Source organism: Anoplophora glabripennis, unplaced genomic scaffold, assembly GCF_000390285.2.
Source record: "Anoplophora glabripennis isolate ALB-LARVAE unplaced genomic scaffold, Agla_2.0 scaffold415, whole genome shotgun sequence".
Classification (NCBI taxonomy): domain Eukaryota; kingdom Metazoa; phylum Arthropoda; class Insecta; order Coleoptera; family Cerambycidae; genus Anoplophora; species Anoplophora glabripennis.
The window spans coordinates 176,033-200,901 of NW_019416502.1; the positions used below are offsets into that span (position 1 = coordinate 176,033).

Here is a 24,869-nt window from a genome sequence, read left to right on the forward strand (position 1 = left end):
GACAAAGGGGAAGCAAAAAAGTTAAGAAAGTCATCGGAGCTAGCCACATTCACAGAACTAGATGTAAGTTTTGAATTAATAGTTTCAATGTATTATTATGAAATCTACCATGAACAAAATCCGTGCGATTGTGGAAGATCCTCGGGATCGTCCAGACTAATAATTAGTTAATTTGTTTATAAGGCCATAACTTATAACTTGTAATTAACGATTCCAGATTTCGTGTGAGTTATATTAGACAGTGAGTGATAAAGAATGAGAGGATGCGATGCCAAAACGTTCTGGTAATAATAACGCAGTTTATAAATGTTTAATTCAAAAGTCATAAATAAACTTCTTCTGTTTATAACTTTTGATCTAATCAATATTTTTTGACGCTCGAGGGCTAGTTTTGTAGGTCTTTTGAAAACGAAAAAAACAAAAGTGCTTTACTGTTTTCTCGTGGAAATGAACGGAAAAAAGTTATAAAGGAAAAACGTGAATTTACGTAAAAATTATACAATTAACCACCCTGTAAACAATCCTCCCCCCATTTTTATGACTGTGGAAAGTAATATGTTATTGTACATAATATTTAGCATCTATAGTGATAAATTCAGCTTGCCGAAACAAAAAGTCGCGAAATGGTAATTTCACAGCTTATTTTCCTGGCCTAAGCAGCTTCACGCAGAGCACCAGAGAGCTGGCTAAATTAATTTCTTTTTCGAGATATATCAATGCAAAAAAACTATTTTATTATTTACATATGTCTTTATAATTGTTAATAATATCTAACTATACTGGGTGTTCGAATATTCGTGTACATGGACGGTTTTCTATGATCAAAATAAACAGATTTAACTAAGCTTACGTCTGAGTTTCTTCGTTCAACCGCTAGAAAACACCAAAGTTGGCAAAAAATAATTTCTAATGCGTTTTCGATTCAAACTTAAAATAATTACGTCACTTGAATAGCAATTTATTTGATAACGTATTCTAATTTAGAGAAATTTGTAACAGACAGTTTTCTTATAGGGACTGACCCATAAGGTCATTGTTGTTGTGGTGACGCAAATTAATACACATTTTTTTTTGCATTGTAAGTACTTTTCTTTGACAAACAAATTATTGAGTAAAATTGAGCTAATTTGAGTGCAATTTTGCTACAATGCAAGCAAGTGGATAGACGATGCTCTAATTCACTAGCCACCACGTTCACCTGACTTAAGTCCTTCGGATTTTTTAATTTGGGGGTCTTTAAAACAGAAAGTGTACTCTGTGAGTTTTATTGGATAGGGACAAAATTGTGGAATAGGATTGAAGATGCCGTTCACAATTTGCAGAATTAAGGAAATTTAATGCCCTAAACGAAGTAAGGATGTAGATACGCTTAATTAAATCTGCTTAATTAGATTGCAGGAAACTATGGTTGTTTCATGTACCCTAAATATTGGGACACCCTGTATATAAAGTTGTAGTAAATAATAAGGTTGTAAAATCTAGAGTCGTTATTTATTCGGTATTGGTAAACGATTTTTAAACCTGCATTAATTTGAACTTTGACCTCGAAAGAGCTTCTGCATCATACAGATTTAACATATCTTTAACTATTATTAACTGTAATTTTATTGGTATTGCAAGTATTACGTTATTAATAGTGATCCAGGCACTTGTAAACAATTGCGTAGAATCGTAGCTATCTAGTGCGACGTCAACATTCGATTGTATTTCAAGTCGTACTCTTCTAATTAAAAAAAATTGAAACGTTCGATATACGATAAGGATAACTATGTGTGTAATAGGATTTGAAAAAAATTGTGGATATCAAACGATAAAATCTGCCTAAACTGTTTATAAACTTTATTATCTGAATAGATTTAGAGTATATAATCCGTTTAAGCCAATTCAAATAACCTTGCTTAAGGCATTTTTATGTGTTAGCAACAATATGTCGATCGCACACGCACTTTTTGGTCAGTAGTTTGATAAGCGATGAATATTTTTGCAATAAATTTTGTAAATGTTCAACAGTTATACTTAATACACAACAAGAAATAAAAAAAAGGAACTTCAACACCTTGTAACTTTTTTAGCGACTTTTTTCGTTTAAGCAAGTCTGGGTAAATCGACATTTGGGTTTTAGATTATACCGTTGCAGTATGTAACATTAGGTGACACCCTGTATAGCATTGATTACTTGATTACTTTGGTTTTGTCAAACATATGAATAGGTAGGTAATCTTTTTGAAAAATTCATAAAAAATTGTGCAACTTTAGTATTTTACATTTTTTTTATAATTCTTAAAACAAAAAAGTTAATGGGTGGGTCAAAATATAGTGAATCACCCTGTAAATACTGTGTCAAACATTTTTTAAGAAACGAACGAAAATTTAAAAACAACTCAAGATGTGCTACTGGCTTATTTTAGATACAAGGTCGTTAAAGTGAAACCTACAACATTTATTTAATTTTTTTTTAAAGTAAATTGATTGTATATCGCCCAAAGAAGACAGAGATTACTACTTACTAAGAAAATTCCAATAGCAAGACACATAATCAGAGACTTTATCGCAGAAGTATTTCATATTACAATATACTTTGCTTTATGCCCTAAATATATAAAAATATTGTAGATTTTTCATTAGATAAGTGGTTGGTATGAATAAAATAAGAAGCGGCCCACCGTTTTAGATAATCTTCTCCAATGAGTTTAGCTGATACTGGGTCAAACATGGAGGTTGGAAATCTACTTCGGTGGAGGAAATATACATTGAAAATTTTATTGATAATAAAATCCAAACTGATTGAAGTTTCTGTTTCATTTGCTGCGTCAGCATCGATACCTGATAATACATCGAAAAATAATTATTGCGCCATAACGGAAGCTTCAGAACAAGATACGGTTTTAAGATATTATCTTATTTGCCTCCACGTCTGGAAAAAATGGATCCACTATAATATTGGGAAACTCAATTTGCAATTTTCAGACATAGAAAATAATGAATGTTGACTAGTTTGAGATATAATTTTAATGATATTTTGATAAAAGATCACAAAATGATACATAAGAATTTGATATTGTGAATTCTTTTCACTTGACTTTGCTGCTAAGAGATGTATTTACTGCAGCGTTAAAATTAATAAATAAAAAACACCTGAGTTAAATAAACATTGAATTACTTGCACATATATCAGGTATTTAAAATTGATAAGGGGGGCTTTGGATAATATTATTTTAAGGCAACTAAATTCGTACCATTGTTGATTTAGCCGTGGTTTAAAATTCCACTTTAATTTCAGCTGTATCTCCCTAATCCCATCTCAAATATTAAAGATCAGTATCAGTGTCATATATTATTAAGTACGTAAACAATTATTTGTTTACGGCTTAATCTAATCTTAAGAATTTATTGAAAATAATGACGGAAATTGGTGTTATTACGAATATATGCCAGTAATATCTCAAAAAGATGCTGTAATATGTAATTTGTTTATCTTTTTCCGATTGTTACGTATTTTGTTATACCACGCAATTTAATAATTTGCCATAAAAGTACCTACCAACTACAGCTTTGTTAACTCTACAGAATCAGAAGAATGTTTTCCGCTTTTTACAAATGAATAGTATTATAGTAGGATCGTATACGATGCAAAGTAGAGCAAAAAATTGTCGGCCTTTTATCAAAGAAAAATCGTGTCATAATTTTTAGGAGGCGTAAGATAAATCATTTCAAATTTAAAATGAAATTCAATGTAAAATCTGAAATACCGCTGCATACGCACTGTGTTCTGGTAGTAGCTGTAGTCGCCCAGGTGCATCGAGTGTACGAACTGGTCGGTTATACGTCAAATACTAACCTGGCGAGCTTTGCCGTCAATTAGAGAGCGCTTCCAAAAAACAAGTAAACAACAGTGGCGCGTACAGAGGTAAAATGTAGTACATATGTGGAATTTAGGAAACAAATTGGATTTATAATAAATTACATTTAAAATAAATAGTTTATGAGAATAAAGGAATTTTTGTAGNTTTTCAAGATATATACATAATTATGCCAACTAAAGTGAAGGAAAAGGAAATGGTCTCTCTGGAGACTCTTTGAAGCTGAGGATATCGAAACAAACTCAGAGTTAAAAACAAAGATTTACACGTACAAAGTCAACGTATTATATTAAATATGTCGGAGTCGTAGGGCTAACTTGGGCGTTAATATCACTACTCGTGTCACTCATCTTCACGAAATAATAAGTAATACCGTAAATGAAAATGATTTAAAATAAAACGTTACAAATAAAGTACTCGAGGTGTTTTATGACAACAACCAGAGGCCCGATAACGAATCCACGGTCAACAGAATAGTAGTGTACTCACATCTTCAATGCTCAAGTAGAACTACCTTCAGTACATATCTCTCTGTACTTCTATTCACTCGTCAGGTCAAAATTATTCTTAAATGAACCAATCAAATTCGTTATATCCTAGGGATTCCCTTACAAAGTAATCATAAGGTAAATGCTATCCATCCTTTGACCGCGGCTACGTTGAGTGACCCGTAAGTCCCTCCAAACCCCAGCTTGCCACCATAAAACTCGGGAATAACATAACCGGCTTAATTCATAAATAACTATTTCTAAGTTTTGTGATCTAGGTACAATTTATAAAAGGGTATTCCCTGAGTAAAGAATTCTGGAATTGCCAAAGTCTGAAGGACTCGGTCTGTGAGAAAGACATCTCCGACATATTCATAAAACTTTTACAACGCACCCCGTATTTATATCCTTGTGTCTCCTCTACAAGGAAGACATAATTTAATTATAATATCAGTCCAAAACACCGTGAAAAATATGTTTATTACCATTAGAGCCCCCCTCGAAAAACATCCCTTCCCTTATAGATACAATCCAAAGAGACTGTTATGAACGATGACATTTTGACTGGCATTATCTGGTAATCTTTATTGGCTAATGCCCATTTCCACCCCAGGCGGCCGTAATTGTTTGTTATATCGGGAATTCATCCCCAGTGGCAGGGGATAATGATGGTATAGAGATAAGGGTGCATCGGTAGCTGCGACGGTAGGGGATTAGGGTAAATTAAAAGTTATGAATTTAAATTTGAATTCGTTGGGAAGTGAGCATGGCGGGAGCTCTGGTACAGGGTGTTTCAGGAATAAACAGCGAAGTTGATTAAGGAAATTACACTTTTGAGTAAAACGAGATCGTAATGTCAATTTTCTTCAAATGTTTTTGGAGTATTTTGTTTGATGCAAACCATAGTAGGTCACTATTGGTTTCAGTACTCATTATTTTCACGAATTGTCATTACTAAATCAGTTTTGACAAACAAACCGGTATGTTATTAGGAATAGGGTTTTGTGAGGGAAACTCCTATATGTATAGAAGTGTGCTACTGTATCGTGAAACATATCCGAATCCTCCTACCTCAAATAATCAAACTCTAAAGTTACTCCTTTTACGAATAAAATAGTACCTAATATGACTTCTCTGAAATATACAATTGGGAGTCAAACGAAATTCTAACGTACTTAACAAAGGGACCTCCCGATAGCTACTGGCTAATATGATTTTCAGAGAATTAAGTCAATTTGTAATGTGGCTTCCAAAAATGAAGCAACTATGGACTGAGGCATATTTGGCCTAATTATTACATTTTGGGCACAGATTAACATTTGTTCTAGCATCTAGCATAGCTAAATTTTTGTATTTTTCGAAATAACGCCCTTTTAGTGAAACATTGTTGAATTTGTACTGATAATTATTTACTATAGCACGAAATGTTAAATCGTCACAAACATTTTCCTTCCTCTTATTTTTGTGGGTTGCTGAACACGAATTTTTATGCGGAACGGTCAGTTTTTATGACAAAACAATTAAAAAAATATTTAGCCGATAAAAATCATGCAGCGTACGAGCAGTCCGACGCCCCAAAAATGTCAAAATGACGAGATTATGTTTCCTCATACATGCAAGTCTGTTTTTTTTTTCATTTTGAAATAAAGTATTTATTACAAAAAATATGCGTCCGATGAAAACAGCACCGCAAATTAATAAAAAACTGATAAAACATTTAAAATACTTTAATTGAACTTTTTTTTAATAAATTAAATAATTTAAAAAATATAATAAAAATAAAGTGTCAAACTTTAATTTTAATGATCGAAATTTTATTAAATACGAATTTTCCTATTACTCCAGTCATGATATCGATATTATACTTTTCCATATAGTACCTGATAAAAATGTTAAAAGTACAGCTAATTTATTTCTATTTTTCTATAAATGTAAAAGCGCAATGCTCTTTATATAATAAAATATGATTACTTGATCTTAAATAAACGTATTTCTTAAAAAAAATAGGCTACCTACTGATAAAAAATAAAAATATTGATAAAGTAATTATTTAAAAAAAGGCATTGTTATTATACTATAAGTTTCATTTATAACAATTGTTAAAATTTGTTATAAAATATTGAATGCAAATTAAATTTAAAATGTTTGTACTTTTTTATTATAATAAAGAGTAAATGAAAAATGAAAAAACAGATGCCACGGTTCACAGATAAAATGAGACTTGTTTTCTTATTGATTAATATTAAATTGCACTGATTTCTTTGTATTTCTCATTTTTCTAGTAGCTACCTCGCACTTTTTATATTAAAGAGCTTTATAGGGTACGGAGATACGTCTAAAAGTCTAACGAGAGTTCCTGTACATTCTTTAGTGACTAAAGTAATAAGCCTTTAGATTTGGCAACGTTGCACTTGGCTGGCTTTGTTTGGATGCCTAAGCTTGAAATATACACCATATGTAACACCTGCGAATTTCAAATAATACGCTACGTCGAGAATCGCGGCGTTGCCGCTATCACGCATATGGACGTTAAGTTAATCAACAACAGCAGTTTGAAGGAAAATTATTATAAATTATGTATCTTACGAGTACCTAATCGATTTCTACGAGCTGTCATACGGTTCCTTAGATATCGGTTTCCTATTTATACAAGTTGCTGTTGCTTGAGGAATTTCTTCATATTAATAAACTTATATTAATTTTTTATGAATTTTTGTTCGTCAATTCCAAATCAGATAAACCTCCTTAAATTGTTTAGGTATTATTAAATAGCTATAGCATAAAATTAAAATACGTTTTTTTTTGTAAATTATTATTTCAAAAAATGAAGGAATAAAAAAAATATATATAAATTAATGTACAATTGCTATTATTTTTGGTTGAATCAAATATTAGAATAATACAAATCACCATACTTACTAATAGTAAAATATTTTTATTGATTAAAGATTAAAATACAAAGATTATCTTCCTAACGTTCAATTTTTTTTATTATAAACGCGCATTCAATAAAAATATATTTTCATAAAAATTAAAACAAACCCTTTTCACATAAAATTAATATAATATATTTTTAGATTTATTCATTTTCAAAGAAATATTTTTCTCATAAAAAATATTATTCTTAGATTTATTTAAAAAGGTTTAAAAAAAAGTTGGGATTTTAGTTTTTACTAAAAAGGTTTTCCTAATTTTCCAGATTTTCAGATGGAATTATATTATTATGTTACTTTGTGATTGTATATACGAAGGATGTTAAATGTTAATTTTTGTCGGACAACTTGACCACTGTTTGTTTGTCGTGCGTAGTGATCTGTGAAATGTCCGGTTTAGAATTTAGAATTTTTTTCTCGAAAAAAAAAATCCAGATTCGTGTTCAGCACCCTCGAAAAGAAGGGGCAGAAAATTTTTTGTGACGATTTGAGCATGTTTTGCGACAGTAAATATTTTTTACGTGAAATTTGAGGAAATGCGTTTTTTAAACAATGTTTATTGTTCATTACAGATGTTTTGAAAGCTACCTAAAATATACAGTGTCGTATGTAGTGTCCTGTGAAATGTCCGGGTTAGAATTTTGAAATATTTTTTTTCGAAAACTAAGATCGACTGCGCAAAAATAACTCCAGATTCGTGTTCAGCACCCTCGAAAATAGAAAGGTACAATTGTGACGATTTGGGCATATTTTGTGATAGTAAATAATTACCTTTATATTTTGAATACAATGTTTTACTTCCAATCTTTATAATCGCACACAAAAAGCGCACCCTTCGACGACTCCCGCCGATTTCCGTCAACATCCCGCAACCCTCCCGCTCACCTCGCACACGCAGGCGACCTGCTCCTGGGTGAATCCGAAGCTGGGCAGGGGGCTGTGTCTGGCCTGGGGTGGGGGGCTGTAAGGGGGCGTGGCGTTGGTCATGGAGACTGTGGCCTGCTGGTGCTGGTGTTGGTGACCACCCCCGTAGCCCAGCCCCGCCGCCGTCGACAGCATTTCGTCTTCTCCCGGTCCGTCGAGGCACACGCGATCCTCCTCGGCTTATCTCACGCTCATTTTGCGTCGTCTAGGTGGAGAGGCCGTCGGCAGGGGGCGTGGGTGTCTTCGGTGATGGTGTTCCGCCTGAAAATGCAGATATGTCACTGAAAATCCCATTGGCCTAAAATAAAACTAGGAATATTAAGGTGAACAGTGAAATCTACCCACAATTTTGTGTTGTATCGCTATTAAACTCGTGTTGATTAATCTTGTTATCGTTCTTTTGTGTCTAACATAGTGGGTAGTTATTTATTCGAAACCGTTGTTCATTTGTTTTAGATTTACGTGGTCATAAGAAGGCCATGAATTGGTAAAAATTAGATTTAATGAGGAAGTAAGCTGTTGATTATCTTTTTCTGATTGTTTGTACCCTCAAGAAGTGATGTAGATATTAAACATCTTTTAAGGGAAGTGATGATGTGTGGAAACAAGTTTTTAAAACTGGCGACTTCGCCAAAATTTACGAAATCGATTAAATCGAGATTGAGGCTGCAACGACTTTGAAATATTAAAAATTCATTTAAATCATACAAAAGCCGTCGATTTTGTTGATTTTCTGAAAACTCACAAAACATTAAATTAAAAATTGATATATTAAAGGTAAAAAATTACTTAATAAATATAGAGAAAAAGTCTACTTTTAATTGGTTTTACATACTCAGAATACATTGTAAAAAATTTCACACAAATTTCACTCAATTTTACACAACAATGTATCAATTTCTTTCCACACTCGATTGAGTAAAATTTTCACTGTATTAGTATGAGTACTGAGTGAAACTATTGCATCAGAAATGAGTGAGTTTTACTAAAATCCGATTTACTGCTAATTATTAATTGAGTATTAATTTAAATATCATTGCATTAAAGTCATAAATTACTAAGCTGCCACAGTGGCTTCTACACAGATTAGTTTTAGAGACAATATTTTAGGTCTTGATTAAAGGAATTGGTGAACTGATCAGACGAATAAATTACCTTAACCTATATTGTACGTTACGAATACGTAATTATAGATACCTATTTAACCAAAAATTCGAAATATTTGGAATTATTTAAATTTCGTGGCTGAAAACATATATAGGGTATTGTTTTTTGAAACCGAGAGAGTTACACGAAACTAAATTTGAACAGACATAGCTAATATAATGCGAAACATCGCCTTAATGTTAAAAATGCTGTCACTGCCGTTCTGGGTGGTGAAAATTCGAAATATTTGAAATTATTCAATTTTCGTGGCTGAAAACATACATAGGCATTGTCGAAACCAAGAGAGTTGCACGAACGAAATTTGGACAGGACATAGCTAATACAATGCGAAATATCGCCTTAATGTTAAAAATGCTGTCACCGCCGTTCTTGGTGGTGAAAATTCGAAATATTAGAAATTATTTCAGAGTTCTAAATATTTTTTTTGATGTTTTACGTCGTTAGACTAATGAAACTTGGTTAGCTTATTTATTTAATTAGAAATGAAAATTCACTAAGTTGACTTATAATGGAGATACGTATGCTGTAAATTAAATTAATTCGATTTTCACCTGCATTTATTTCTAGGAATAAATGTTTCTTCATTTTGGTAGAAGAACAAACTGTTTTAAAGATCTAATTTTTTTTTTAATCAATCTTAGTTAAATAGAAAATAAGACTACATTATACAAAAACGACTTATGAAAATTTTTTTATTAAAAATTACGATATTAAGTCTAAAGGTCTAAGTTTACGAATATAACGAGCGTTCAAATAAAAACGTGGTCAAGTTGGTTCTGAAAATTTGGACGTAGGGCGTAGCGTATAGCAAATGAACTTAAACGTCATCTGTCAAAGCGCTATATCGCCGCTATCAATTTGAATATTTTCGTTTTAAAAAGCGTTTAAAATGGTGTTTTCTCAAGAACAAAAAGTGTTTATCATAGAGTCCTACTTTAGAAATGGACGCAAGATTGATGGAATATGGAAGTATTCTATTGAGGAATGTTTCATAGAATTTCAAAATCAATTTCCCGGCGTTGTTGAGTACAAAATTTTTCAAAGTGCAGTTCAGCGTTGTGTTAATGTTTTTCGTGAAACGGGCAGTGTAACAAGAAAAGAAGGAAGCGGCCGACCTAAAAAGCGGACTGAAGAATTAAAAGAAAATGTCCAACAAATAATGGAAAATGCGCCAAGAACTTCTGTACGTGTTTTATCACAAATGGTGGGAGTATCAGTCGGTACCTGCCACACAGTGTTAAAAAAAGATTTGCGTTTGTTCTCCTATCGTTTAACTTGTCAGCAAGAACTTCATGAAGTTGATTTTCCGCGACGGGCTGTATTTTGTGAATGGTTTTTAAACAACTACGGTGAACTTCATAATATCACCTTTTTTTCTGATGAAGCCTGGTTTCATTTAAGTGGTTACGTAAACTCACAGAATATGAGAATGTGGTCTTCTGAAAAACCAGATAACTTTTTTGTCGAGGGCCCTCTACACGCTCAAAAAATTGGAGTTTGGTGTGCTCTCAATCGAAGGAGGATTTATGGACCTATTTTTTTTAATGGTACTCTTACTGCGCAAAGGTATAGAGAAGAAATTATCGCTCCTTTTGTTAACCAGCTGGAAGAAAACGAAATTACAAACTTTTACTTTCAACAAGATGGCGCAAGGGCACATACGGCAGGCGAGACGATGAATATGTTGAGGGAAGTTTTCCAAAATCGACTAATAAGTCTCAATGCTGAACATGAATTTCCACCGAGGTCATGTGATATTACGCCGTGTGATTTCTTTTTGTGGCCTTACCTTAAAAACACTATTTTTGAACTGCCTATTCCTGATTTAAACCATCTGCAGGCTCGACTTATAGACAAGATTCGTGAAATTAACAATACCCCGAGCATCTTAGAAAATGTCTTTAATTCTTTGAGGAACAGGTGTGAAAAGTGCTTGGAACAAGGAGGGGGACACTTTCAGCAGCTGCTTTAATTTATTGTTATAACAAGGAGGGGGACACTTTCCGCAGCTCCTTTAATTGTTTGTTATTGTTATCACGATTATTCTTTAAAATAAAGTTATATAGTCATTAACGTTATTGAAACTGACAGCTGCTATACAGCTCGTTGAGAAATGAGGTTAAGTTGGTCGCTATAAGCTACTCCCTACGTCCAATGTGTCAGAGCCAACTTCGACCACGTTTTTATTTGAACGCTCGTTATATTTCAGAAAATGTAATATTTTAAACGTTTTGCTTAAAATAATTCGATATATCATTTGATGAAGTTTCCTGACTGAAACCTGGACCACCCTGTATATAATCGTCGGCGTTTCGTCGATCTATACCCACATCCTCAATATTCTACAAATAAATTTTAGGTATTAAAAAACAATACATAATTTATTTCAATTATTCTAAATATGTGTATGCCAACTTTTCGTCATTTTCCGTACAAACATGGACTAGAAAAGGGTCGAATTTCTTTTAAGACCGGTCCTGATGAAAGTGCGTAAAAATTTCGTTCCAGCACCCTCAGATTCCCGACTTAAGAAACACTATAACTGCAACATATCCTCTCGATAAATGGGAAGCATTACAACATATTTAACGAAGATTACGTTACGTTATTTGATATAGTCTGTAGTCCTTAAATTACATTTATTTTTATACTGCAAGCCGTATACGTACACCAAAACAAACAGATGATGAAGAATGTGTTACTGTGTATATGTTAAATATGTGATTTATGCAGACAATCATTCAAGTTTAGAAGTTCATTGATGTTCTTAGTAAGTAAAAGGTTACTATAAATATTTATAAAAAGGAGGTAAATAGTTTAACTTGTTATTTTTCTTAATGTTGCTCTCTTTATAATATTATAATCATTTTATTTCGATAATAACTAAAAAGATTTAGTCACTAGTGATCGAAATTTGATTTCAGTCACTAAAAATCAATTTGTAAAACTTACGTCACTTTGTGGCAGAATTATCTATTTTTTCTGCCACATTTCCTAATTTCCTAAGAAATTAGCTAGTTTGCGCACAGCTAAATAGTGAAAAAAGTATTTTTGAGTAGAGGCCATACAAAAAGTTGTTTTTATTACCAGACTAATATTTCATACAGATATTGTTGACTTAGACCCTATTATGACCCTTCAAAGCATTTATGATACTCCAAATCCATCTATCTGTCAAGTACAACAAAAAAACGCCAATAAGCGCGAAGACCACCGGACAGGAAAACAAATTCAGTTTCCTTTTTACCTACTACCGGTGTTTGGATTTGAGTCGAGCCAGGTAAATACGGTGGTTCAGTCCGTGCATCAATATTTACAGTCCTAGAAGCGGCTTTTCGACTTTGATGAAGTAAATATTTCGAATTGCTGTTGTCGAAGAGTTAGCCACCCCTTAAAGCGGAATAAATCTCCTCGAATTCTTTGCATTGTTGTTGCACGAGTTTGCCTCTTTCATTTTCGGCGATTTGGCAAGGTTTTGCCCTCAATATTGACAAGATTTTGCTTTATTAGTACAACATTTTTTATAGGTACAAATCCTAATTCTATTAATTCTTTAAATAGGGTAAGTAGACTAGTTTAAACAACAATTATTTTCTAAATATGTCGAAAATTAGTAATTAATTAATTAAATTTAATCATCATTTCTTTTGTGATTAAAGTTTAATTCAAATATTTATTATTTACTGTTTAAAATATAAGTAAATGAGAAATTAACTCATTATATAACAAAAATACAAAATTATAGTACAAAAATTCGACCAATGTTTAAATAAGCGCTAGAGCTCTCCTAATTGATGGATTCGAATTTTTCAAAAAGCGTTTGAAAGCTTGAGAGCCCTTCTATAAGTTCACGTCAGGCCGTGAAGTATGGCCGTCATTAAATGATAAAGTCCGGGGCTCAGGGTGCGGATCCCATCTCGGACATCAGCTACGCGGGCATAGTGGAGCGTTTATAAAATATTGAGCCACTTAGCCACCGATACTCGGTGCCACGTCAATTGGTCGCAAGCCGTGGGAGCGACAGGGGCAGATTGTTGTACTTTTTGAACGATACATAGTATCCGTTGGTTCGTGGTAAAAGTTAAAGAACTTTAGTTCCTAAAAAACTTTGGTCTACATTACACCGAAAAAATCTTGAAGAGTAAGAAAAATGGCAGTTTTATTGTCAAAATTATAAATAATCTTTACATAGACGTTAGTTGCTATGAAAGAAAATAGAGACATTACCAGATATTAAGAAATATTCTTAAAAGTATGGATTTAATGCATCGTAGCTAAAAATAAGTAAGGAGCATCGGCTTCTTGCACCTACGAGAACGTAAACACAGCATANATATTTTCATTTCTAGTGATATTTGAAAGCCAGAAAGCCAAAAATCTCAATGGATATACGATTCACCCAAATATGGACTCTTTGAAACAGATCTGTCCTAAATCCGTTTGGACTAAAGTTACTTCTATGATAGTTGTTTATGTTATAAAGATAAGACTATGTCAGAATTAGATACATAACTTTATTTGCTGGCATTAATTAAGATCCTTAACAATTTATATTTGAATATCTGCAATATCTGATCAATGTGGATAAACAAAAAATATTGTAAATATTGTTGAATAAACTTTTATAAATTAAAACTTACGTGTCAAATTTAGCTCCTAGGATTAGAAGTGAATACTTTTGTTGCTAAGATACCATTTTTTTTCTCAGTACGGAAAATGTCAATTTTAGAGACTTTTGACAGTCAAAAAATGTCATAGTTTTGTGACGGTTCAAGAAAAAAGTTATTAAAACATTTATACAAGGTAGTACAACATAGGCCCAATTACTTATCCCTGTGGAATACTATCTCTAATCACCATTTGTTGAAAATATTTATTTATGTCGTCTAAAATTTCATGAACCTATGCAGTTTTATACAAAATAGCACTATTCGATTACGATTTTTTATCACTTTCTTATCGTTTATGTTTAGAACAGATCTGATAACGCATACAATAATCATGATACTAAGGAGCTTTAATAAAAATAAGCTCATTTCTCAAATTAGAAAGAATAACTTTTACATTTGGTTCATAACATCCCTATCTATCTAGCCCGATGAAGCTGTATCGGAAATACCGAAGTTTGCGTCTTCAGAAAACAGATCCTGGTCATTAATTTCGCATATCAATATCTCCTCTTTTTAGCAGATCGTGGTGTAGACATCACTACTTTGAACGTTTTGGTGGTTGCAAAGTATCTAAAGGACATTTCGAAAATCAAGATTGGAAAGAAAATTCTTGTACATTCAATTAATAACGCCCCATCTTCACAAACTTTGGTCTTGAATTTACGAAATGTACACAAGTTAGTAATTAAATTAAAACAATAACCTGCTAACTAGCAAACATGAAACATTTAGCGGGTGATTAATAACGGCAGGCAAGGAAAATCGCCTACAACTTCGTTTTTCTGCACACATATGCGTTAGCCGGCATATCGCACCCTCTTAACACTATTTAGAGCCGCTTCAAGTGGTTGAATGGTTGCCATAGCGTCTAATTAGCAACCCATCAACGGGAAATGATTTATAGCCCGTTGGAGTCGTTCACCTGCCTGGAAATATTTGCCTTATTCAATGTAATTTATCGACGCCCGGCCCGGCTAATGAATAAACATAAGTTCGGGCATAGAAAAACAATTTGGTTGTGTGATAAATTAATAAAGTCTGGTCGTACGTTAGGATATAAATATATTAGAATCGATTAGGCGATGTTGGAGGTTAAGGCTGAGCTTTTGTCGGATATTGATCGGTGGATGGTGTCGTTAGTAGTTTGGGCGTCACCAAAACCGGGGAGAAGTTTGGAGTCGGTTATGTTTAAAAAAATGTGTAAGTTACCCTAGAAACAAAGATGGACCATAATCTTGTTAGTCCGAGCAAAACTAAGACTCCTTTGGCTAAATTGAGCGATTTTTGGGTCCATGTATAGATTTTATAAGATACCGGCCGGTCGTATCATTTTTAGCTCATCAAATTACGTCGAAAATGACATGTCAGATCTTTGGGTTTGGACTTTTTTGTAAGTCTGATATTCTATTAATTAAAACCAACCAACTCTAAATATTAGGAGCCTAACTTTGACTAAGAGTGTGTTTTATCGATTATTGAAATCAAAATGAGTAGCACTACCGCAGTCTACATCTTCGAACTCGAGTTTTATTGTGTGTGTTGGTGAAATAATAGAAAAACACATGCCTGATATGTTTACAATCTCAAATAATGCAATCATTCAGGGAAACATCATATATTCTTGCGTTAACAAACCGTCTCTTCCTCACTTGAAAGGGTTGCACAAATAGATTTTAAACGGAAATGTATTTTGTCCAACACATGCAGTTTTGTAGATGTTTTATAAGTCGTTTTTTGTGATAAAATTTAAATCACTAGTTACATTTTTTTTAGTAACTACTCAAATAAAATAATCATAATCTAAATAAAGAAAACAGCATTAAATAATTAACTATTTATTAGTATCTATCTGTATTAAAAAGAAAAATTGCGTTGTGAAATTGAAATCCAGTTCCAAAACTAATACAATTGTGACACATTATTCTATTAATATTTGTAACTGTAAACGTAGAACAAGCAGTAGAAGAGGTAGCGTTAGTAGTAACTGTAAAACAAGCAGTAGTAGAGGTAACGTCAGTATCGTTGTTCAAAATTTTCTCTTCAATCTAATATTCTGTTGAAGAGAATCTTTGACATATCCATCAGCTACTTTGCGGCATTTTTAACCTCCAAAGTATTGAGTAGTGTTAATCCCTACAGAGTGAATGGTACATTTTCCTTGTTGGTGCGTAGTTGAGAAACAGTCGGCTGGTACTTAGGTATTTTTGATGCAGTTTTATTGTGTTAATGCCAAAGATATCACTCAAAATCATGAAATACAGTGCCTTGTGAGTTTCTGTGAATGATAGTTGAACAAGTTGAATGTAACTTTTTTCTTCTGCATGCTCTAGTGATGTGTCATTAGTTCGTCACATTCGCACCCACCAGTAATCACAAAAACGTAATAATTTCGTCAAAAAAGCTATCTGGTGCGTCTATAACGAGTATATCAATTCTAGGGATATTTCCAAACCTTTATAGGTAACTCGTTGGAAATCTAAAGAAATTTTAGGTGCCCTTACTAAAAATTAAATACCTACGTAGGAGCGCCTTTTTAGCTTTGAAATGTGAAATTCATTGAAACTATTTTTTAATATTTTTTGTTACTTTATGTGTATTATTCTCTTTCATTTTATTTTCCATAGTGTTTATTTATTTATCAAAGAACATATATGTTTAATTTGTATTTTTATAATAGGTATAACAAATGCATATTTATTTTATGTTTATGTAAATACACACGCTTTTTACATAATGTATATATTTAAAAATATTCGTACAGATATACGATTTAGTCCACCAGTTGCTTTTATTGATTTTAGATGTATCCCATGCTGATTTGCATTGAATTCTAATTTTAAAAAACCTACTAAATAGATATAGGGAAAATAGATATGTTAAATAGATTTCAAAATTGCCTATTATTTGGCGATTATGAATATACAACAAAGAGATACTTAGAATTTACTTTTTGTAAGAAGAAAACGGTAGAGCTGCAAGAAGACGATATTAGATGGATTATCCCAACTGATAAATACCGAATATGTGAAAAAACAAACAAAAAAATTATATAATAGAAAACATATTCTCCTCCCTATAAATGTTACACCTATTCAAAGCACCTGTATATTACTATTTAATTTTTATATAAATATGGAGTTGTTAAGATTATAACGAGCGTTCAAATAAAAACGTGGTCGAAGTTGGCTCTGACACATTGAACGTAGGGAGTAGCTTATAGCGACCAACTTAACCTTATTTCTCAACGAGCTGTATAGCAGCTGTCAGTTTCAATAACGTTAATGACTATATAACTTTATTTTAAAGAATAATCGTGATAACAATAACAAACAATTAAAGGAGCTGCGGAAAGTGTCCCCCTCCTTGTTATAACAATAAATTAAAGCAGCTGCTGAAAGTGTCCCCCTCCTTGTTCCAAGCACTTTTCACACCTGTTCCTCAAAGAATTAAAGACATTTTCTAAGATGCTCGGGGTATTGTTAATTTCACGAATCTTGTCTATAAGTCGAGCCTGCAGATGGTTTAAATCAGGAATAGGCAGTTCAAAAATAGTGTTTTTAAGGTAAGGCCACAAAAAGAAATCACACGGCGTAATATCACATGACCTCGGTGGAAATTCATGTTCAGCATTGAGACTTATTAGTCGATTTTGGAAAACTTCCCTCAACATATTCATCGTCTCGCCTGCCGTATGTGCCCTTGCGCCATCTTGTTGAAAGTAAAAGTTTGTAATTTCGTTTTCTTCCAGCTGGTTAACAAAAGGAGCGATAATTTCTTCTCTATACCTTTGCGCAGTAAGAGTACCATTAAAAAAAATAGGTCCATAAATCCTCCTTCGATTGAGAGCACACCAAACTCCAATTTTTTGAGCGTGTAGAGGGCCCTCGACAAAAAAGTTATCTGGTTTTTCAGAAGACCACATTCTCATATTCTGTGAGTTTACGTAACCACTTAAATGAAACCAGGCTTCATCAGAAAAAAAGGTGATATTATGAAGTTCACCGTAGTTGTTTAAAAACCATTCACAAAATACAGCCCGTCGCGGAAAATCAACTTCATGAAGTTCTTGCTGACAAGTTAAACGATAGGAGAACAAACGCAAATCTTTTTTTAACACTGTGTGGCAGGTACCGACTGATACTCCCACCATTTGTGATAAAACACGTACAGAAGTTCTTGGCGCATTTTCCATTATTTGTTGGACATTTTCTTTTAATTCTTCAGTCCGCTTTTTAGGTCGGCCGCTTCCTTCTTTTCTTGTTACACTGCCCGTTTCACGAAAAACATTAACACAACGCTGAACTGCACTTTGAAAAATTTTGTACTCAACAACGCCGGGAAATTGATTTTGAAATTCTATGAAACATTCCTCAATAGAATACTTCCATATTCCATCAATCTTGCGTCCATTTCTAAAGTAGGACTCTATGATAAACACTTTTTGTTCTTGAGAAAACACCATTTTAAACGCTTTTTAAAACGAAAATATTCAAATTGATAGCGGCGATATAGCGCTTTGACAGATGACGTTTAAGATCATTTGCTATACGCTACGCCCTACGTCCAAATTTTCAGAACCAACTTGACCACGTTTTTATTTGAACGCTCGTTAATACTACTTTTAACAACACCCTGTGTAAACATCAAACAAAAAGCAAAGGGACGAATATGTTACAAAATGTCGTACAAAATAGGTGACATTTATAGAATTTTCACATCAATCTGTTTTCCACGTGTTTCATTTGTGATCTATTTAAAAACATGTTGTACAGTGTTGTCACGTTTATGTTTTTGAAGTAAATATAGGTATAAAAAATATAAGACATCAAACACAGCACTCTTGTTTTTGTAGTGTAAAGTTCAATATTTTGGTTTATCTAATGTCAATTTCTAATAAGTACGTCTATTTATTGTGGTAACTTTCGAACATTCAAGAAAATTGTACCATTTTTTTTTCAATCTACATCCTGCGTTTCTACCATCCACTTTTGTTTATAATAACTAATACGGACGATTACCACTATCACAGCTATTTATTTTTATTAACCCATAAACGACGATATCAAATCTTTCATAATAGCGCAACTATCTGCCCATTGCCGTTTACGAACACAAATCGTTTCGGAGTTTAGAGAAAGAGACGATCCCAACGACAGATGTGTCCGAAGATAGCAACGCTATTTTTATTGCTGCGATGTATTAAACCCTTCCGCTATGATTTACATAGATATAAGCGCTATCTTAATTGCTATCGGGAACATAAACGTCACGGCACATTCTCCAAATTGTTACGTTGTAAATTTATTGGGAATTAGCGATTATTGTCACTATCTGTGGAATGGGTGACTGGCTTGAATTGCGGGTAGGTGCGGGAGTACGTTCGTTTTACGCCAACTCCGAAATTAGGCGTAACGAAATTGGAGAAAAGCAGTGTAGTCCAGTCTATGATCATTTTCCCGTATAATTTCGCCAAACCGCGCCGATTTATAATAAAAATTTGGATTTAGGTTCTACTTAACCTCTATTTCAAAGTTGACTGGAGGACTGGAGGTTGCTTTTACCTTGGGGGTGGATGCCACCCCTTCTCGGGGGTGAACAATGTTTCATTGAAAATAGGTAACTCCGGGAATAGATATATTGACTAATTCTAAGCAACTTTTGTTCTATAAAGCTTTTTCTGAAAGTCAATACTTTTCGACTTATTCGCGAGTGAAAGTGTAAATTTTTTAACAAAAAAAAAAAAACACTTCAGACGGCTTTTCGGGAATAACTCAAAAAGTAAGTATTTTATCAAAAAAAACATTGTTATAAAAATGTAGCTTATAAAAAGACAAAAAGAATGGTGTATATGTGATGTCTGTAGACCCAATACAAGCGGAGTAACAGCTTGTTGAAGGTTGATTCTTATTCGTCAATCGCCAAAATTGAAAGTTTCAACGTGAAATATCCAAAAAACAATGCATTTTTCAAGGAATACCTACTCATAGAACCTTTTTTAAAGTGCTTGAAAGAACCTTTATTTTTATTTTTTATAACAGTCCCTAGCATCAAACCTAAGCGAGTTATGACGAAAATAAAGTTGGTCCGTATTTTTCTCGGCCACAAAAAACGTGAAAATCACCCCCTAATTACCACTCCAATTGAAAATAATAGTTACTACTTTACAATTTACTTTATTTATGTACTACTTGAAATATGCTATAGAAGTTTGACCGGTTCAAAGTGCTTAGTTTTGAAAAAAGTTGAGCTTCAGAAAAGAGATTTTTTTATTTTTAGAAAAAAATGTCTTTTCTTCAAAATAACTCAAAAACTATTAATGATACGCAAAATTTTGTAGAGTACAAAATTGTAGATTTGGCTGTTTTGAAAATTTTGTTTTTTTTTTCTGTAGGATAAAAATTAAGTAAGATATGGCTGTTTAAAGTTTGCATATGTTCGTAAATAGCAACTTGTTCAAACCCTTTCAGCTCAAACCATTACAAAAATAAGGGCTGAAGGAAAATTTAACTTATTTGATCTTATAGGCCTTAAAAAATTGTTTTTTTGAAGGGATTGATAGCATAAAAACTAAGCGAGTTATGGGTAAAAAACCAATCACATATTTTTGCAGATATCAGAAAACGTATATCTGAGCATTGATGAATACACATTATAGCTATATTTTAGAAATAGAAATAGGAATTTTAGGAATAGAATAGAAAAGGAAGACGAGAGTGAAGATGATTTTTGATTATTTATGTTACTTGCAATAAAAAAATATTTCTTACAAAAATAAAAAAATTAAAATTCATATAACAATAAAATTCTTATTTTCCCTATTTCTGATTGCAAATTTTAATCAGTATGGTTTTTTAAGGCTTGATAAAATAAATACATTACATTTTAAAGAATAAAAATATTGTATTATATTTTGAGCTAAACAATTTTTTTTTAAATATAATTATTGTTCGATTTTTTTTGCAAGGAGTGGTTTTTATAAGGGTAGAAACTTATAAATAAATAATAAAAAATTAAAACAGTAAAGAAATCCTAATTTAAAATCACTATATGATTAAATTATTCCAAGTTGCTGAATATTTTAATATATTAGTTTTGAAGGATTGACAATTTTCAATTCATCATAGTTACTTATTTAAAGATGATTTCAACCTATTACACGCTCGAATCTGCAATTCTATTATTTTCGAATAGGGGCAGTTTTCACCACTAAAAAATAAAAAGCAACCCCCGGCACAGGGTCAACTTTGAAGTAGCACCTAAATCCTAATTTTGGTGCAAATCGGTGCTGTCTGGGAATATTATACAGTATTTTACCTTCAATTACTGGACTAGTGGTTTTGTTGTAATTAAGGATGAAACGTCGCAATGTAATATTTGTTGTAGTAGTAGTACTTCCACTTCCATGTATTCCATATAAAATATCTTAACAAAATGTCTTTATATTTTGCATGGATAGGTAATCATATTTCTTTAGAATTTGGAGCAAATCTATGTACTTTGTCTTTATATTTTGATACTTAGGTACTAAAGCTGTACAGGGTGTCCCATACGCACATGATCAAAAAGGTACTGCGACATGTTTTGGCTCAAAAGACGTAAATAAATCTGACGTAACTTCCATTAAGAAAAAATGTCTAACTCCTCTGCTATTGATTGTCAAAGTTCTTGAAAAAAATTATGTTTTTTGTAATATCTGGAGAATGTTACTATGGATTTTAATGAAACTTACTGTGGACATGTTTCTAAGTAAAACTCGTGTTTCGATGAGGCAACCGCGTCTATCCACCTCGGGCTAGTGGTAAATTCTTGAGTGCTTTGGTGCAAGAATTACCAGAACCTTTTATTTGGTTGCTGGAATCAATTCATTATTTTTATTCATGCATCAGTCCTTTTTCGAGATTTTCGTGCTCTTAGTAAAATCTTGTAGTATTCATAGTTTTTACGCAAAAAAATGTTTTCAATTTTAGACAATCATTATTATCAACCACTCAAGTACAACAACTACTCACTACAATCACTACTATCGTAGATAGCGATGATATCATTTTATAATAAATGAATTGTCAAACTTTTGACGAGGGGACGTAATACGGAATGATCCAGAAATGTTGAGAAGGACTCAATTTAATTTCAAGCCATGCATACAAGAAAATGGCGAGTATATCGAACATGTCTTGTAATTTCATCATCATCTATCGTATCTATGTATCGTATCCTAAGTACGTCTTTACATTTTTTGCGTGTTAACAAAAAAATTAATCTACCTAGTTAATAATAAATCTAATTCTTGATTTTCATTGCAAGCATACCCTAAAAAACCTTTTTTCTTCTTTAGCGTTCGATATTGTCTTAGATTTGCTTCAACTTTACTAAACTTTATTATAAAAATTTTATTGACAGAAGTAACTAAAGGTCGATAATTTCAAAAGGTAGACAGCGGCTAAGCCTTTCTTTTTCCTGTTCTATTTTGTTTTCAAAGTTCTGAGGTTATATTCCTAATAAATACCTACCTACAACCAAGAAGTTAAATTTTGATTGAATTGAAAATTTGATTTTGATTGTTTATATTTCAACAGAAAAATTAAATACCTATGTACCGCCTTATTTTACAACGCGTTTTGAAGGAACCGCCTGTAGTACCTAGTCTATTTTTAAGATATAGGTATCTTTTGAGTAGGTATGTGCGGTTTATTTTTAAAAATCTAATAATAGACCGGAATAAATTAGACTGGCCAGTTTATCCGCTGTCCGACGGAAGAAATTCTTTGGACTGGCATCACTACGTTTCTACTCAAAGTAAATTGAGAAAAAAATTTTGCAAAGCTGAACTGGTACAGAAAATAAAGCTGATTGAGTGAATAATTGTTTCTACACTTTGAAGCGATTGCAGGATTCAGCATGAGTTTAAAGTATGTACAAGAAGACTATTATCAAAATTGAGTGAAGTTAGCCCCTAAAACTGAATTAGTAAAAACAAATTTATAACAATTTTACTGTCTATGATTGTACTAAAACCAAATTTCACCGCCAAAGTTACTTGTCTGAAAGAGGGATGGAAATTAGATAATTTTTTCCGGATAAGAAAAAATAACCTAAGGAATAGTTAAAGGAGGTGTACTGTAACACATTTCTACCATCAAAGTGACCTTTCGACCGACTCACAAAGTTATTTACGCATTTACCATTATTATTATAACACCTGTATTACCCTATTATAACAGTTTAAGTAACAATTTGCTTCTAAAACCCTTAAAACTGTGATAGATAAGATTTTCAACATATTTTTATAAAATGTAGAAATGAGATTTGATTGTTGCCATATGGAGCAGAGATTTAGTGGACGGGTAGTTAAAAGGAGGTGTGAAGAATTAGGTATATCCAAACTATAGACAAGTTACATACTTTTTGCTGCCCTTTTCTTTTCTTTCAGAAAGTGTGATACGTTTAAGCCATTACAAAGACATGGGCGACCTTTGGCAATGACTGCTGATGAGGAAGAGGCAATTCTAGATATGATGGAATAGAAAATCATGCACTCATTCCATTAAATTACGACCAATACCTAATCACTAATTCAACAATACAGAAGAGACGATATTTGTTGATTTGACACTTAATATTTGAATACTTTTGTCATTTCTAGCAATACTTGTTAAAGTTTAAACTGATTACAATCAATTTTAAATGCCTTTTCCAGTACCTATTGTTCTCCCGACGGATCACACAAAGTAAAAAAAAAACTGTTAATTGAATACTGAAAAGTAAATACTAAATGTATATAAATGAGAAGAAATATTAGTTTTTAATGCCGTCATTGGTAAACAAAGCGAAAAACTTTTATTTAATAAGTGTTAAACGCACAGGCTGCCAATTAATTAATTCGGTACAAAAAATCAATGCCACATCAAATATGTAGCCAAAAAGATTGTTATAAATTAATTAATTAGCATTTTAATTAGGTATTTGGCTGATCAGTCTAATAACGCCCATTGTCTATGCAAAACGGAGCCACAAATTCCTTCTTAATTATCAATTAGGCAAGTTCGTTTGAAAAAATTAGGAATGTGCTAGCACCCACAGAAAATTCCTTGGTAATGGTCACATAAAAGCATAATTCTGACACAGTTCGCTGTTTAATAGAAACTGTCATCGTTGATGAATCAAAGAACGTGCTTCTATGAATCAAAAGATAGCCGAAAACTAGCAATATGCTTTCTTAACGACGCAAATATCTTTAACTGACACCAAATGATTATCTTCAAGACTTAATATTGCAACCTAGGAAGACGATCCTTCTGCCAGTACACGAGCAGTGTGAAATCTTATCCCCATCTTAAAAAAAAGTCTACTTACCACAGTAACAAAATCCAGAACACTCACTGTCACAAAATAAACACAGATTATCCACAACAACAACGCACAGCTTGATCCCGCGCCTGCTACCCCAATGTACGCTTCTTGAGAGCGATCGGAGGAACCCAATATGCAACACTCGACCTATACAAAAACACGCAACACGCTCTCGATCGCGACTGTCCAAACCAGACCACTTCCCGGCTTTCCTATATTAGATCGCTGGGCGGCGGCACCGCCTAGTAGGTATCCAAGGCGGCATGGGCGTGTCTTCAGCGTCCAACCAATGCGAGCGCTGCCTTCCGACCAGCACGTTTCGAGTGCTCACCGCCGAGAAGTGCTAATTTGTTGTTATCCGCGCCGTAGATATCATGTCTTGTGGATGCGTTGCTCTTGGTAACTGGGTAAAACGAGATGGTTGGTTTTTTGGGTGTCGAGATAAACGTTACGTCCTTTTATCAAGAAGCGGTCTCC

At 32.9% G+C, this 24,869-nt stretch overlaps 1 protein-coding gene across 1 annotated transcript in view; it reads right to left on the minus strand.

The window, feature by feature from the left end:
- LOC108909437 (homeobox protein SIX1-like) overlaps positions 1-24,562 on the minus strand; it is a 63,225-nt gene extending 38,663 nt beyond the window's left edge. The window contains exons 1-2 of the mRNA XM_023454762.1: positions 24,396-24,562; positions 8,167-8,466 (exon numbers count right to left, since the gene is read on the minus strand). Coding sequence (XP_023310530.1) covers positions 8,167-8,340 — 174 coding nt within the window. The 5' untranslated portion in view covers positions 8,341-8,466; positions 24,396-24,562. The remainder of the gene's footprint in view (positions 1-8,166; positions 8,467-24,395) is intronic.
- Positions 24,563-24,869: the final 307 nt, after the last annotated feature.